At 33.9% G+C, this 13,927-nt stretch overlaps 1 protein-coding gene across 1 annotated transcript in view; it reads left to right on the top strand.

Moving 5' to 3' along the window:
* Window positions 1–13,927, top strand: part of Fam92 (CBY1 interacting BAR domain containing protein Fam92) — a 170,324-nt gene that overhangs the window by 32,760 nt on the left and 123,637 nt on the right. The window contains exon 2 of the mRNA XM_090397465.1: window positions 5,408–5,648. Within this exon, the coding sequence (XP_090253591.1) occupies window positions 5,408–5,648 (241 nt within the window). The remainder of the gene's footprint in view (window positions 1–5,407; window positions 5,649–13,927) is intronic.

The raw sequence follows: 13,927 nt of genomic DNA on the forward strand, positions 1-13,927 counted from the left end.
CATTTTTGAAAAATGTTTATTATTAAAAATTTCTTATTTATGAATTTCAGTGATTACAACGTTCTACTACTGTTAAATAAAATTTATTTTCATATATGCGTATAAACTGTTTTGTACTTTTAACAAAATAAAATTTTTCGCAAAAATTTTTCGTGTAAACTTATTTTATGGGGACACTGAAAAACGTTTTGCACTAGGGCGCCTCCTACCCACGGTGCGGCACTGATCCCTAGTGTTAACTTGTTTACTTGCTGGTGAACTTCTCTACTGTCTTCTCATCCTCCAGAATCCAAGTTATAACACTTGAATAGCATATCTTTCTAGTAGTGACCTTTCTTTTACAGTATACAGAAAACTGATACAAATTGACAAATTCATTTAGAAACTTTTTCATCACCCTCCTAACAGTAATATATTATAAAAGCTCTAGGTAATAGAGCCATCAGTCTCTGTTCTAGCCAGACCTCCCTCACAGATGAACTTAACAATATACACCACACCTTATGGTTATAATTCTAGAATTAATGAAATGCCTAACTTCCTCCAATCCATTACTCTTTCTGCATACAAATTACAGTAATGCTGTCACTATTCTCTATATCAGGGGTACATCTGAACTAAGCCAAATCTTTAAGGTTTGAAACAGTACAAACCTGTTTTTAATTGGTTGCCTTGTCATGTCTGCTCTCCTAATGATGATCTCCTTCTCTGAGTTCTAACAGTATATAAAGTTTATTGCTCATGCACATTGGCCTGTTTGCATAAGTTATCAGCTAACATCCAACTGGAAGAAGTATTTGTGTTCACCTGCTACTACAATTATGGGCAGTCAGTTCTAATAGATTATTCCTTGAACTCCAGTCACAGAATCAAATCTGGCAAAAAAAAAAAAAAACCTCCTTCATTGCAACAAGTATTAATATACTAATTTTTTAAACAATTTGCAGCTGTTCTTAAAAACTAACCTAATTTAAATAAATATGGTTGGATGAAACTCCCTGATATATACTAAACTGTAATTCTTAGACCTTCTGTTTATCACCCATGGCCTCTACTAGTTCTCATAGTAGATGTTCTTATAGAACATGAGGCTTTTAATTATAATCAGGCACTTTAGTTTGCATTGCATGTGTGCATGTTATAACTTTTATATTGTATCCCTGAAGATATATGTCTCTGTGAGCGAGATAGAGAGAAAATATTGGACTCATTAACATCTTTTATTCATCCTTGTGTGCCGTCATCATCTAACTGAAATACACACAAACTGCAAATTATATCTGAGTAGGTTGGAGTTTTCTTCAAGCCTTATAAAGAGGAAGATTAACTTCTGATTTATTATTATTATTATACAACCTAACTTGCAGATTCTTTGTCCTCTATAGAGTACAAAGAATCTGCAAGTTAGCACCCTCTTCAGTATCACAGTTGTCTGATGTGATGACTCTGGGGTGTATGAACTGGGTTTATGAGAGCAGATTTTTAAGCCATTATTCCTCTAAAGTTTGATGAAAGGCAGCCTTACATGCTTCTTTATCAATCATTCTGAATAATGGCTTAAAAATCTTTAGGGTTTAGAATAATATCCTCAAGAGCTGCATATCCATCCTGCCAGTTTTCAAATGCTTACTTAAATTGAGGATGTCCCCCTTTCTCTTGCTAGAACCATTCCACGCAAACCTTGCACCTAGTTTTGATAAGAGTTAATAGGATTAGGCTTTCTGCTGTTTTTAACTCTAACCATGTGTTAGATTATTTACAAGACTACATGTCTATTCTGATATAAATCCCTCATTAATAATATCTTGGGTGATATGTTAACCAAATGTCTTTAAACCCAGGATTCCTTGTTACACGAGTAAGAACGTTTTTTGAATGTTCTGAAGAGGACTCTTACTTATCAATAAGTAAGAGTTATTGAAATAATACTTGATCTAATATTCACTTGATTTTTATAAATTTGTATCGCTGAACTGAAGCCTTTTGGCTCTTTATTTTAATACAAAAATCTTACTTTAATCAGTAGGACTCTGGGCCTACCCAAACTTGTTTTTCTCATTAATTAGGGTTTTATAACTGCTTTAATTCAAAAGAAAAGACTGTGATAAGAAAACAAGTAATATATTTGTTTGCTTATTTGCTCATATTTCACTAGCTTTATACTCAGTATCTTCAGAAAGCAAACATTCAGTTGTTTGCTGATGATGCAAAACTAGGGAGGGCAGTAGTTGATAAAGGTGATATACTGCATTTTCCGGTGTATAAGATGCACCCAAGAAATTTAATACAATTTTCTAGAAAAAAACCTTCTAATCGTTCTAATCATTTTTTCTGTAGGCAGAGGTCCAAAATGTCTTTCAGCTTCCCTATTCCCGTGTTCTTCCACATATTTTACAACCTGCAATTTGTAACTTGAAGAATATGAATGTCGCCTGTTTTTTTCCATCACTAAAATCTACGGGGAAATATGAAACTCAACACAAAATATCTCAACACGTCAACTCAATACTGATAAACATTGTTAACTGATTACTCGGATAAGATATTATGAAACTTGAATAGGGACTCCCCATTCTTAGCCAATGACGCGCTAAGAACGGGGTGACATGTGAAGGTCACGCATTAATTTGATTGCACCATTAACTGCTTACAAAGATCTTGGAACATAAAAGGAAGTGCGTATGACTTTGAAAAGAGGAAACAATCTTTTCCTTCATTGTATAAGACGCACCCCATTTTTAAGATGAAATTTTAAGGTAAAAAAGTGCGTCTTATACACCGGAAAATACGGTAGATATCTTACAAGATGATTTAAATAAATTGGCAGTGTTGACAGAGGACAGTGGTTGTCAATTTAATGTTATAAAATGTAAGGTAATACACGTCGAGATGAGAAGATCACATACTTTGCATTACATGAAATTGATTGAGGCTAGGGATCTAGAGATTAGAAATTCAGAGGACATATTGCAAGAGTTGGCAGAATAGCTCAGAGGATTACTTGAATGCTGAAGAGCACACTGACAAGTAAAGAGAGGGAGGTTATTATCCCTATTTATAAAGCTACGATTTAGTCATATATTGACTACTGTGCACAGATTTGTCATCTGCATTTCTTGTGGATCAAGAGGTTGGGGAGAGGATTCAGGGACAAGTGACAAAGCTGGTGACAGGTCTTTGGAATGCCCCCCCCCCCCATGAGAATAGATTGAGGGTGTGTGGGTTGCAGAGTTTAGCTGACAAGTGGAGGAGGGGGGGGGATATGATAGAAACTTATAAGTTACTAAAGAGATACTGTAAGATTGACACAGAAGAAATTTTTCAATACAAGGGGAGTTGGGGGGGGGGAAACAAGGGGTCGCATTTGGCAGCTGTCTAAGAGTGTGGTTAGTACATGTGTGGGCTAGGTTCTTTTCTTGGAGAGTAGTGAATGAGTGGAATGGATTGCCAAAGGTGATAGAAGTTTTTTCACTTGTCTATGCTACCAATTATATATCTGGTTTAATCCTTCATCCAAGTGTAAGCAAACAAAGTTTGTGCCTGAAGTATTTTCAGGACTGGGGCAACTTGTGGCAAAGGTGGTATAACTTCTCATCACTTCCATCCATTCATAACCTTCTCATCCATAATGCAAAGCACATCTCCTTGCAGACATGTATAATGCTATGCATTAAGGGAAGGGTCACTACCCAGACTGGTTTCGACCTTTATTGAGGTCTCATCAGTGGGAGCCAGACCCAGAGGTGGCAATACTAAGTTGGAAGTAATGGAGAAGTCATATTTCCATGTACCAGTTGCGAAAAGGTGTCACACCTTATTATTAAAATTCTCTGGATTAGAGATAAGTTGATGGAAGTTTTTTCACTTGGCTATCTTATTACTTTATCACAATCTTATTACTTCTGTACAGCCTGTATAGCTCAGTGAGTAATGATGATGCTCTTTGGTTGAGAAGACCTGGATTTGAATTCTGTCTGGGATGTGAAGATCCTTTATAAGAACTTTTCAACAGAAAGTGAATTAACCAGTCTCGTGTGGAAATGGCTGAAGTTTTCCTCCCTGAAACTTTTTTTTTTTTCTTTCACAAAAACAGCTTAATAATACATGCAACTGACAGTCATAGCAGATTATACAGATAAGATTAACCACCTTATTGGAGCATTTATTAATTAGATTTATATAAATACTAATTCATTAAGGTGAGGTGAAGGCTGATTTACTTTGAGGTGGATTAGCCTGATATACCTAAATTTTAATTGTACATGAATCATTGATTAAAATTTCTGTACTTTAAAACACTTAAGCTTTTGAGTAATCATCAATGTGACACTTGTTAATTAGAATGGGAATGCATGCACATAAAATTTTCTGAGCAGATAACACCATAGGTCAGTGTTTCTCAAACTTCAGATATCCATGTACCCCTTCCTAAATTTTCATTATTGCCATGTATCCCCTTATCAAAATAATAATAAATAAATAAATAAAAGAAGTATATTTTGTTGTAAATGTCATTATCTTATTTGAATTTAGATGTACATGTAAACAAAAAAATATGCTTTAATTTTAATAGAACCAAATTGATTCATATAATTACTTTTTTACCAGTTGCTATCGTACACTTTTCATATTGTTGCAGGCTCACAATGTACCTTCATATACGAAGCTGAACAAACATTCACGAGTGATTGCCTGCGAATTTTTGCAAACTATGAAGCAGTTATCGCAATTTGAGTAGGAGAATTCATACATAATATATAATTTATTGAGAAACTAGGGGCTCTGCCCCCTGATGCCTACGGCACCCAACTCTGTGTTCCGGACTGGTAGGCCGGTTCTCCTTGAATTCCGATGACTCAAATTTTGAGGACTCGACACTCAGGGTAGCCCCTGAGTTTAAACGTTTCAAATAACTTGACAAAAGCGTTACACAAAAACATTACAGTCTACATCCTTTTCAAGCCGACATCACATCCGTTTCCAATTTCAGCTTATCATTTTATAGAGTAGATATATATATATACGTTTAAAATAATTACTTTTTTCTTAATAATAATTCCATGAATTAATGATGCATAGCCGAAAATTACCACATATCCCCTGAAGACCTTTCACGTACCCCTGGGGATATGCGTACCACACTTTGAAAAACACTGCCATAGGTCATTCAGTTGTAAACAGATTGATATGAAAACTGCATTAAAAAACCAGTGTTATTTTGTGGAAACTTCAGATGATGCTTTTTCTTCAAGAATGCTAATTATAAAATAAGATAAACGTTCTTATTTTAATTTGAAATGAAACATTTTATTGGTAAAAAATTGTATATATATATATATATATATATATATATATACATATACACACACACACACACACAAATTTATTTTTTTTATTCATTCTACAGTGAACTTCAAGCAAATTTTATTCAGGATAGAATTGAAAATGTAGAAAAGCATTTTGCTGAGCTCTGCATTCATCTTGGTGCTTACACAAGAAAAATTGCTCGTTTGAGAGATAAAGGTGATGAGTTAGCACGAGCAGTTCTCAACTTTGCAATAAAGGAAAATTTGAATCAATCTCTCAGGTTAGCTCTAAATCAACTTGCTGATTATCTCTCTGGTGTACAAGATTATAGAGATGCTCAGGTAAGAGGATTGAAAAAAAAGTTAAGCTTTTAATTTAAATATTTGCTTGAAATCATTTAATTAAAAATTTAGTTTTGTAACCTTTGGCAGTTCTTTTAGTAGCATTTACATTTATGTAAATGTGCACTTAAGTAATAAACTTTGTCAACTTACCTATTATCTTAATAAACTTAAAGGAGAAATGTGTAACATGAATTTTGGCTTGTGTTTTAACAGGTTTTGAAAAGAACAATGGAATTACAAATGCCATTTCAGCTGACTAGTGACAAAGTCCAGAATTTCAGCTTAACTTTGTTTTCTGTTTAGAAATTTAAAGATGCTGGCTGTCTTTCATTTTTAAACGGATTTCACTAAATTTGTAACGATATATAAGATTCGTTTTGTCTTTATTTGTATGCGAGTTATTCTAGATTCTAGTTGGATGGATTTTACTCAAATTTCATATTTGGAATCCTTACAAAAATGTGTCAGACAGTTCCAGTTTTTCTTTCAAGTGAACCATTTGCCGAAACACAAAAGGCAAAACATGTTGAATTATGTGGAACAACTACAAACGATACGAACAATTCCAAAAATTTATTTGTGTAAAAGTAATGCCTATCTACAAAGCACAAACTGACTCCAGTGTAAAGAGCAGCTCAAAGATTTTTTACTTCCATTCTGCATCATAAGAGAAAAAAATTTTCAGTTTCCTATTAGAATATTGCACAAATATAAAATGGCTACTCAAACTAGGGGTGGGGGGGGCATTTTATGTGAAGATGTCATATCGGATAATGGCAATGATGTGGAGGACCCCGACATGCAAAAATAGAGAGGTTATGATGTCATTGTGTAAGGCCTTGATCAGACCTCATGGATTATTCTGCACAGATTTGGTCGCCAGGTTTTCATGGTAACAAGAATATGTTGGAAAGGTTCCAGAGAAGATTCATAAAGGTGGTCACTTATCTTTGGCATGTGGAGTACAAGGACAGATTGAGAGAGCATAAGTTGCAAAACCTTGAGTAGGGGAAGGGGAGGGGAAGATATGATTGAGACATATAAGCTAGTCGGGTTATCAGGTTGACATAGAAGAGATTTTTTATAGAATGGTAGGGGGGTAATAGGAGAAGAGGCCATCGCTGGAAACTGTATAAGGAGGGTGTGAGCAGAGTGAGGAAAAGGTTCTTTGCATGGAGAGAGCTTGTGAGTGGAATGCATTGCCTGACTGTGTTGTGAATGTAGACACATTGAATCAGTTTAAGGCATGGTTGAATGAGCATTATGTGTAATAGTGTGTACCTTCCACTAAGTCTCTGACTCCATGGAGATCAGATGATGATGATAATAATGTGTTGCAGTGGCTTTCCATGGTCTCCAGATCTGATTGTCCTCAACTTTTTCTTATGGGAATTTGTGAAATATGAGGTTTACTATTCACATTTGCCTTCAACATGGAATAACAGTAGATTGCATAAAATTTATTGTTATGCTATTTCAGAATGTGTGACATGAACCAGATATCAGCTTATCTGTGCAGAGCAACATATGGAGCATGTGTTGAAAGTATGAAAAAAAATTTTATTTGCTCTTTACACGGTTGTAAGTTTGATTTGGTACATTTTTTTAGAAATAATTTTTTCTAATTATTCATGAGATAATATTTTCTTTGCATGTGTGTATGTGATTCTGTTTTGGTTTAATTTGTTACATGGTTATTGCAAGATGATTTAAACTAATATTAATGAATTCTGTACTGAGTAAATGGAATTTAATGAAATTGGCTATTTTGGATCTATTAAAAATTATTGAATTATTTTGATTTCAATTGGACCATTTGTTTTGTAAAAATCATATGTCTATGGTCAAAAATGAGCTGGCATATCATAGCTAGATGGAATTTAATGATATTTGATATTCAAGATCTGTTAAAATCTGTTGAAGCATTTTGATTTTGCTTTTAATTAGACCATTTGTTGTGACACAATTATGTCTTTGCAAGTCAAAAATAAGTGGACATCTCCTGGTTAGAAGGAATTTAATAAAATTTAGAATTTTCGAATATCTCTAAAATTTCTCAAAATATTTTAATTTTCATTTTAATCAGACCTTTGTTAAGCAAAATTGGACAAAACAAAATTATATGTGCGGAGTATGTAAGCCAAAAGTAGGTTGCAGGTACCATAAAGGCACTATAACTTTAGACAGTCATCAGATTTTTGCACAAGTACCACTGCATGGTAAAGTTTTTTCTGTAATATAATTTTTCCCCAAATATGAAGTCTTTGCAAAAACAGCAGAAATGTTAGAAATCAAAAAATTAACTCTGGTCAATATAAAATAATAGCATAGACATACCATTAGATAGATAGATAGAGACAGACTTCTGAATTGGATCAGTGACTGGCTGTCAGATAAGCATCACAAAGCTGTATATGGGAGAGGGGGGGGTGCAGTATCCCAAAAGCGGAAGGTCACTAGCGGTGTGTCACGGGTCAGTTTTGGAATCATTGTTGTTAAATTTGTGTAGTAATATTGGGTTGGGTTTAACTGGTGATGTGCAGCTGTTTGCAGATGATGCAAAATTGGGGAGAGCAATACAGAGTCAAGCAGACGTTGTGGCCTTATAAGAGAATTTGAATAGATTGCAAGAATGGGCAGGTAAATGGAACTATCAGTTCAGTGTTGTAAAGCATAAGGTTTTGAAATTTGGTAAGCAGCGATGGGATGCAAAGCATACACTTGGTGGAAAAACTTTAAAAGAGATAGTGGAAATGAGAGATCTGGGAGTGGTAGTGAACAAGGACCTGAAATTCAGAGGCCACATTTCAAGTCGTGAAGACATCACATTGGATAAGGCAATGATGCAGAGGACCCTGACATGCAGAAATAAAGAGGTTATGATGTCATTGTATATAAGGCCTTGATCATGCCTCATATGGATTATTGTGTACAGATTTGGTCATTGGGTTTTCATGGTGACAAGGATATGTTAGAAACAGTCCAGAGAAGATTCACAAAGGTGGTCAGTGGTCTTGGGAATGTGGAGTATGAGGACATATTGAGAGAATTCAAATTGCAAACCCTTGTGAATATGGGGGGGGGGATATGATCGAGACATATAATCTAATCAGAGGGTTTTTATCAGATTGACATGGAAGAGATTTTTCATAGAATGGGAGCGGGAGAGTAGAAGGCCATCGCCAGAAACTGTATGAGGAGTATAGATTCTTTGCATGGAGAGTGATTGCTTGAGTGGAATGCATTGCCTGAGCATGTTGTGAATGTGGACACATTGAATCAATTTAAGGCACAGTGCATGCCTCCTACTATGAGTTTCTGATTCCATGGTGGTCATATGTTAATAATAATAATACCATATTGCATATAAACAGTTTTAAAAGGTGATATAAATTATTTAATTTATGATGGATTTGAATGCAGTGTTGGGCAGTTTATTTTTGTTAAACTAGTCTTTGGTTCCAAAATGCTTGATGAAAGATTTTCTCTCTTTTTCACTATAATTGATTTTTATTCCCAAAGAATTTGAATTTTTTTTGCTTTAACTAGAATATTATTATTATTAATAATAATAACAGGGGACGTGCTCTCAGGGGACCCTGTAACCCCTAGAAAGCACATCCCCTGGGTGGCGGATAGGGGAGCCCACCATGTGTGTGTGTGTGTACATGCGCGTGCGTGTGTGTGTATATATATATATATGGTGGGGTGGTCCGAATATACTGAATAAGGACTCGTGGACTAACAGGGCCATAAGGTGCAATCATCTTGATTGTAAGGAAAGCGGCACTCCCATGGACCCCTAGCTGGATCTATCCTCTCCTCCTTCTACTTTGAGGAAGACCCACTTACTTTAATCTTTCCTATAAGGCCTTATCAGCCAACTCTTCTTACTTTATCACCCTTGCGCTATTAGAGTACTCAAGGGCCATGGGGTCTTTTCATTTCTGGCCTTACAACTATGTCCTCTCTATAAACCTTACTATATTTCTTCTATAATCTACCCTTTCCCCTTCAATATACCCTATTCCTCCTATGGGTTTAAATTCGGAAGAAGGCGAGTTCAGAAGCCTTAAGGTAGCAGCCCTACCACTGAACTATTCAATCGTCAGGCTAGTCCCCTGACATGGAGAACATAACCATACTTGTAAGCTGACAGAAAAAGATAATCGGATTGAATCTATGGGAAACGACCCTGGAATGGAAAAGGGAAAACGAAAATGGAAACGACAAAATATAATACACATAGCAAACTGGAATGTAAGAGGAATAGCATATAAAGAAATAGAATTAGACCAGTTATTAAATGAAAGAAATTTTAAAATAGCAGTAATCACTGAAACAAAAAAGAAATTAAAAGGAACTATGAGAACTGAAAATTTTAATGTGATATACAGTGGAGTCGACAGAGACCAAAGAGCACAAGCAGGAGTCATGATTTGGATTCATAACTCCCTTTCAAAACAGTTAAAACATTATAAATTATGGAATGAAAGAATAATAGAAGCTAGAATAAAAATAGATAGAGGCTATTTAACAATAATTGGTTCATATGCCCCAGAAGAAGGAAGAGAACAGGATAATATTGATTTTCATAATCAGCTACAAAACATATATAATAAAATAAATAAAAATGATTACATAATTTTAGCAGGAGACTTAAATGCAAGAATTGGAAACACGAAAATTAATAATAATATAGGAATACATGGAGAACACACTCTAAACAGAAATGGTAAAAAATTGATTGACTTTGTAGTTTATAATAACCTAAAAATAATGAATTCCTTCTATAAACATAAAGACATACATAAATATACTTGGGCAGTAAGAGGATGGAAATCAATATTAGATTACTTCATATTAAATGAAAAGACATCCAAATTTTCTCTAGATGTTAGAGTTCAGAGAGGATATGAAGCAGTGACCACTTCCTTGTTAAAATAAAATTAAGATTACCACCTAAATGGCTACAAGTAACAAGAACAGAAAGAAAAATTGAAACATTTGTTTATAAAACTAGACTATTGAATGACACAAATGTACAATGGCTATATGAACAAAGAATTAACCAGTATCTAGATAAAATAAAACAAAATGAAGAAATAGAAATAGAATGGCTTAATATAAAAACGATACTAAATGCAGCAGCAAATGAAAGCTTAGGAAAGACCAAAAAATTCAATAAAAGAAAAAAACCAAAGATCTGGGATGATACAATCAAAGAAATAATCAAAAAGAAAAAAGAAGCCTATCACAAATGGTTAAGCAGTAAAAGATTAGAAGATGAAATAGAATATAAAAGAATAAGAGCCATAGCTAAAAGAGAAGTCAGAAAAAGACATAGAGAATCATGGAATAAATTTGTTTCTAATTTAGAACATGATTTATATAAAATAAGACCCAATGTATATAAGATTTTGAAACACCTAAATGCAGATACCAAAGAAAACATAAAATTAAACACTGAATTGAAATTAGAAGAATTTCTAAATTACTACACAGAACTGTGGACAGACAAATATTTTAAAAAAGACAACTGGCAAACAATTAACGAAAATGAAAAGGAAATAACTGAAGAAGAATTAGAAATCAGCCTGAAAGAAACAAGAAACGGAAAATCACCTGGAGAAGATAAGCTAGGTTCAGAACTATATAAATACGCAGGAACAAGATTCAAAGGAAGACTCTTATTATTTTTAAATAAAATTTACTCAACTGGTATCCCCCCAATAGAATGGAAAAAAGCAATTGTGATTCCTATCTTTAAGAAAGGTAATAGAGATGACCCTAAAAACTATAGAGGTATCAGTATACTAAACTCATGTTACAAAATATACAGCAGAATCTTAAATAACAAACTAATGAAATATTCCGAAAACTTTATTCTAGAGGTACAAAATGGATTTAGGAAAGGACGATCATGTATAGACCCAGCCTTCTGCCTAAAATTAATAATAGAGAAAAGAAGAGAATATGATTTAGAAACACATATTGCATTTATTGACTTTGAAAAAGCATTTGACAAAGTTAAAAGAAACATATTATTTAACATATTAAAAGAAAGACAAATACCAAATAATATCCTAAAAGCCGTCACAAGTATATATGAAAATAATCAAATACAAATAAGATTAAATCATGAGCTATCATATACAAGAGAGATAAACCAAGGGGTTCGACAGGGATGTCCCCTCTCAGCAACTCTTTTTAATATCTACTTAAATGAAATAATAATAAAATGGAGTAAAAATTTACATCAAGGAATTAAACTTTCACCTACAGTTAACTTAAACACTCTCCTCTTTGCAGACGACCAAATAATAATTACAAATTCTGAAGATAGCTTACAGAAAGCTATTTTAAATCTAAATGAGATATCCAAAAATTATGGTATGATAATATCAACGGAAAAATCAAAAACTATGGCCTTTAAAGGAAAAGATCCAGCAAGAACTAAAATAGTATTAGATAAAAAGATCTTAGAACAGGTGAATTCATTTAACTACCTAGGATGTATGATCACTTATGAAAATGAAAAAGATATAAACATAAAAATTGCAAAATATTTAAAAATAACAGGAGTAATTAACTCTATATTTAAACCAAACCTAGTTCAAAAACAAACCAGGCTAAAAGTATACAATACATTAGCCCTACCGGTCTTAATGTATGGAAGCGAAATCTGGACAATAAAACAAAAAGACAAACAAAGATTAACAACAGCAGAAATGAAATTTATGAGAAAAACTGCAAAGTATACCCTATTTGATCACAAAAGAAACGAAGATATTATGAAAGAATTAAACCAAGAACCAGTAATTGAAAAAATTAAAAAATATAAACATAGATGGATGGAACACGTTCAGAGAATGATAACAGAAAGATTACCAAAACAAGCCTTAAAGTACAAGCCATTAGGAAAAAGAAAACCAGGACCTCCTCTTAAACGATTCAACGATGACTTCTAAGGCCGGAACAGGCCATACTAGTCCTATATCCTTGATACGTATGATGATGATTATTATTATTAATAGAGACCACAAGGGAGAGTGCATAGTAGAGTAACTTTGTCTTTACATCTTCTGAAAGATGTCATCTTATCAAAATTTAGTTAATAATAAGTTATGTAATTGTGTTATAGTCTGTTATTTAAAGTAAAACTTAAATCGAATTTTCGTGATTTGGTTGAGTTCAGTGTGTGCGAGATGTACGAAGGACGGTGTCGAAAGAGAGTGAAACTGGTGAGTATGTGGTAAGTGTTTTGAGAGTGAGTGCCAGTTGGTTGGACAGAATGAAACAACTGCTAGTAGAGTAGACTGGAAAATGTTAATATCAAAGATAATGTTGAATATGTGGTAGTGGAAGGCCAGGAGAAAGAAGAGCATTTCAGTAAGAGGAAATAGTGTACATACATTTAATCTTTCACAGGACATTGGAAATATAAATTTGAAGAAATTGAAACTTCAATTTTTGCAGAAAAGTTAAGACATTAACCGAGCTGATAAGAAAAAAAAAAAATACGAGATCCGAAATAAGAAACAAGATCACATGAATAAATGATAGAAATGGGGATAAGGAGAAAATTTTGTACAGAGATTCCATGAGCAGAGCAGTGCTTAATTAAAGCATGACAAAATCTTGTTTTCCTGGTGCAAAAATTTACAATATTAGTGATAGTGTCAGGATGCAGAAAGGTAAGGTTAAAGAATTGTTTTGGCTGATACCAATGATTCAGAGATGAGTTCTATGAGGGTGGATGTAACAATGCTATTGGAAGAGAGGAGTGAGAGGTTGAAGGTTGTAAGTCTCCTTCAGTGTTATGATAGAGGCAAACTAAGGAGGAGGATGAGAGCATTGATAGCAAATTAATCAATATGAAAGTTGCACAGAAGAAATGATATAGAGTTTGTGGACCTGTGGTCTGTATTTGATGGACAGAAACATTTTTATAATGCTGATGGACTGCACTTAAATAGATTTGGAGTTAGGTATCGACACAGAGAGAGAGAGATTTGTTCATCAAGAGTGCACAAGTGCAAAGTCAGAAAAATTAAAGCCATTAGAGTGGGCAGATAAGTGTGTGTGTTTATATGCAGGGCACCCATGACACTTGTGAGTGTGAGAATGACCAAAACATACAGAATCTAGTCTCTCAAGAAACAATTTCAAATGGGGATAGTCAGTTCAGAATGTAAAGGTGGTTGGGGACCTAAGAGGATGCTACAGTTTTTACATACTAATGCCAGAAATATCAGGAACAAAAGGGAGGAATT

The sequence above is a fragment of the Typopeltis vanoorti genome, chromosome 9 (genome assembly GCF_054136105.1).
Source record: "Typopeltis vanoorti isolate ZY-2024b chromosome 9, IOZ_Tvanoo_1.0, whole genome shotgun sequence".
Taxonomy (NCBI): domain Eukaryota; kingdom Metazoa; phylum Arthropoda; class Arachnida; order Uropygi; family Thelyphonidae; genus Typopeltis; species Typopeltis vanoorti.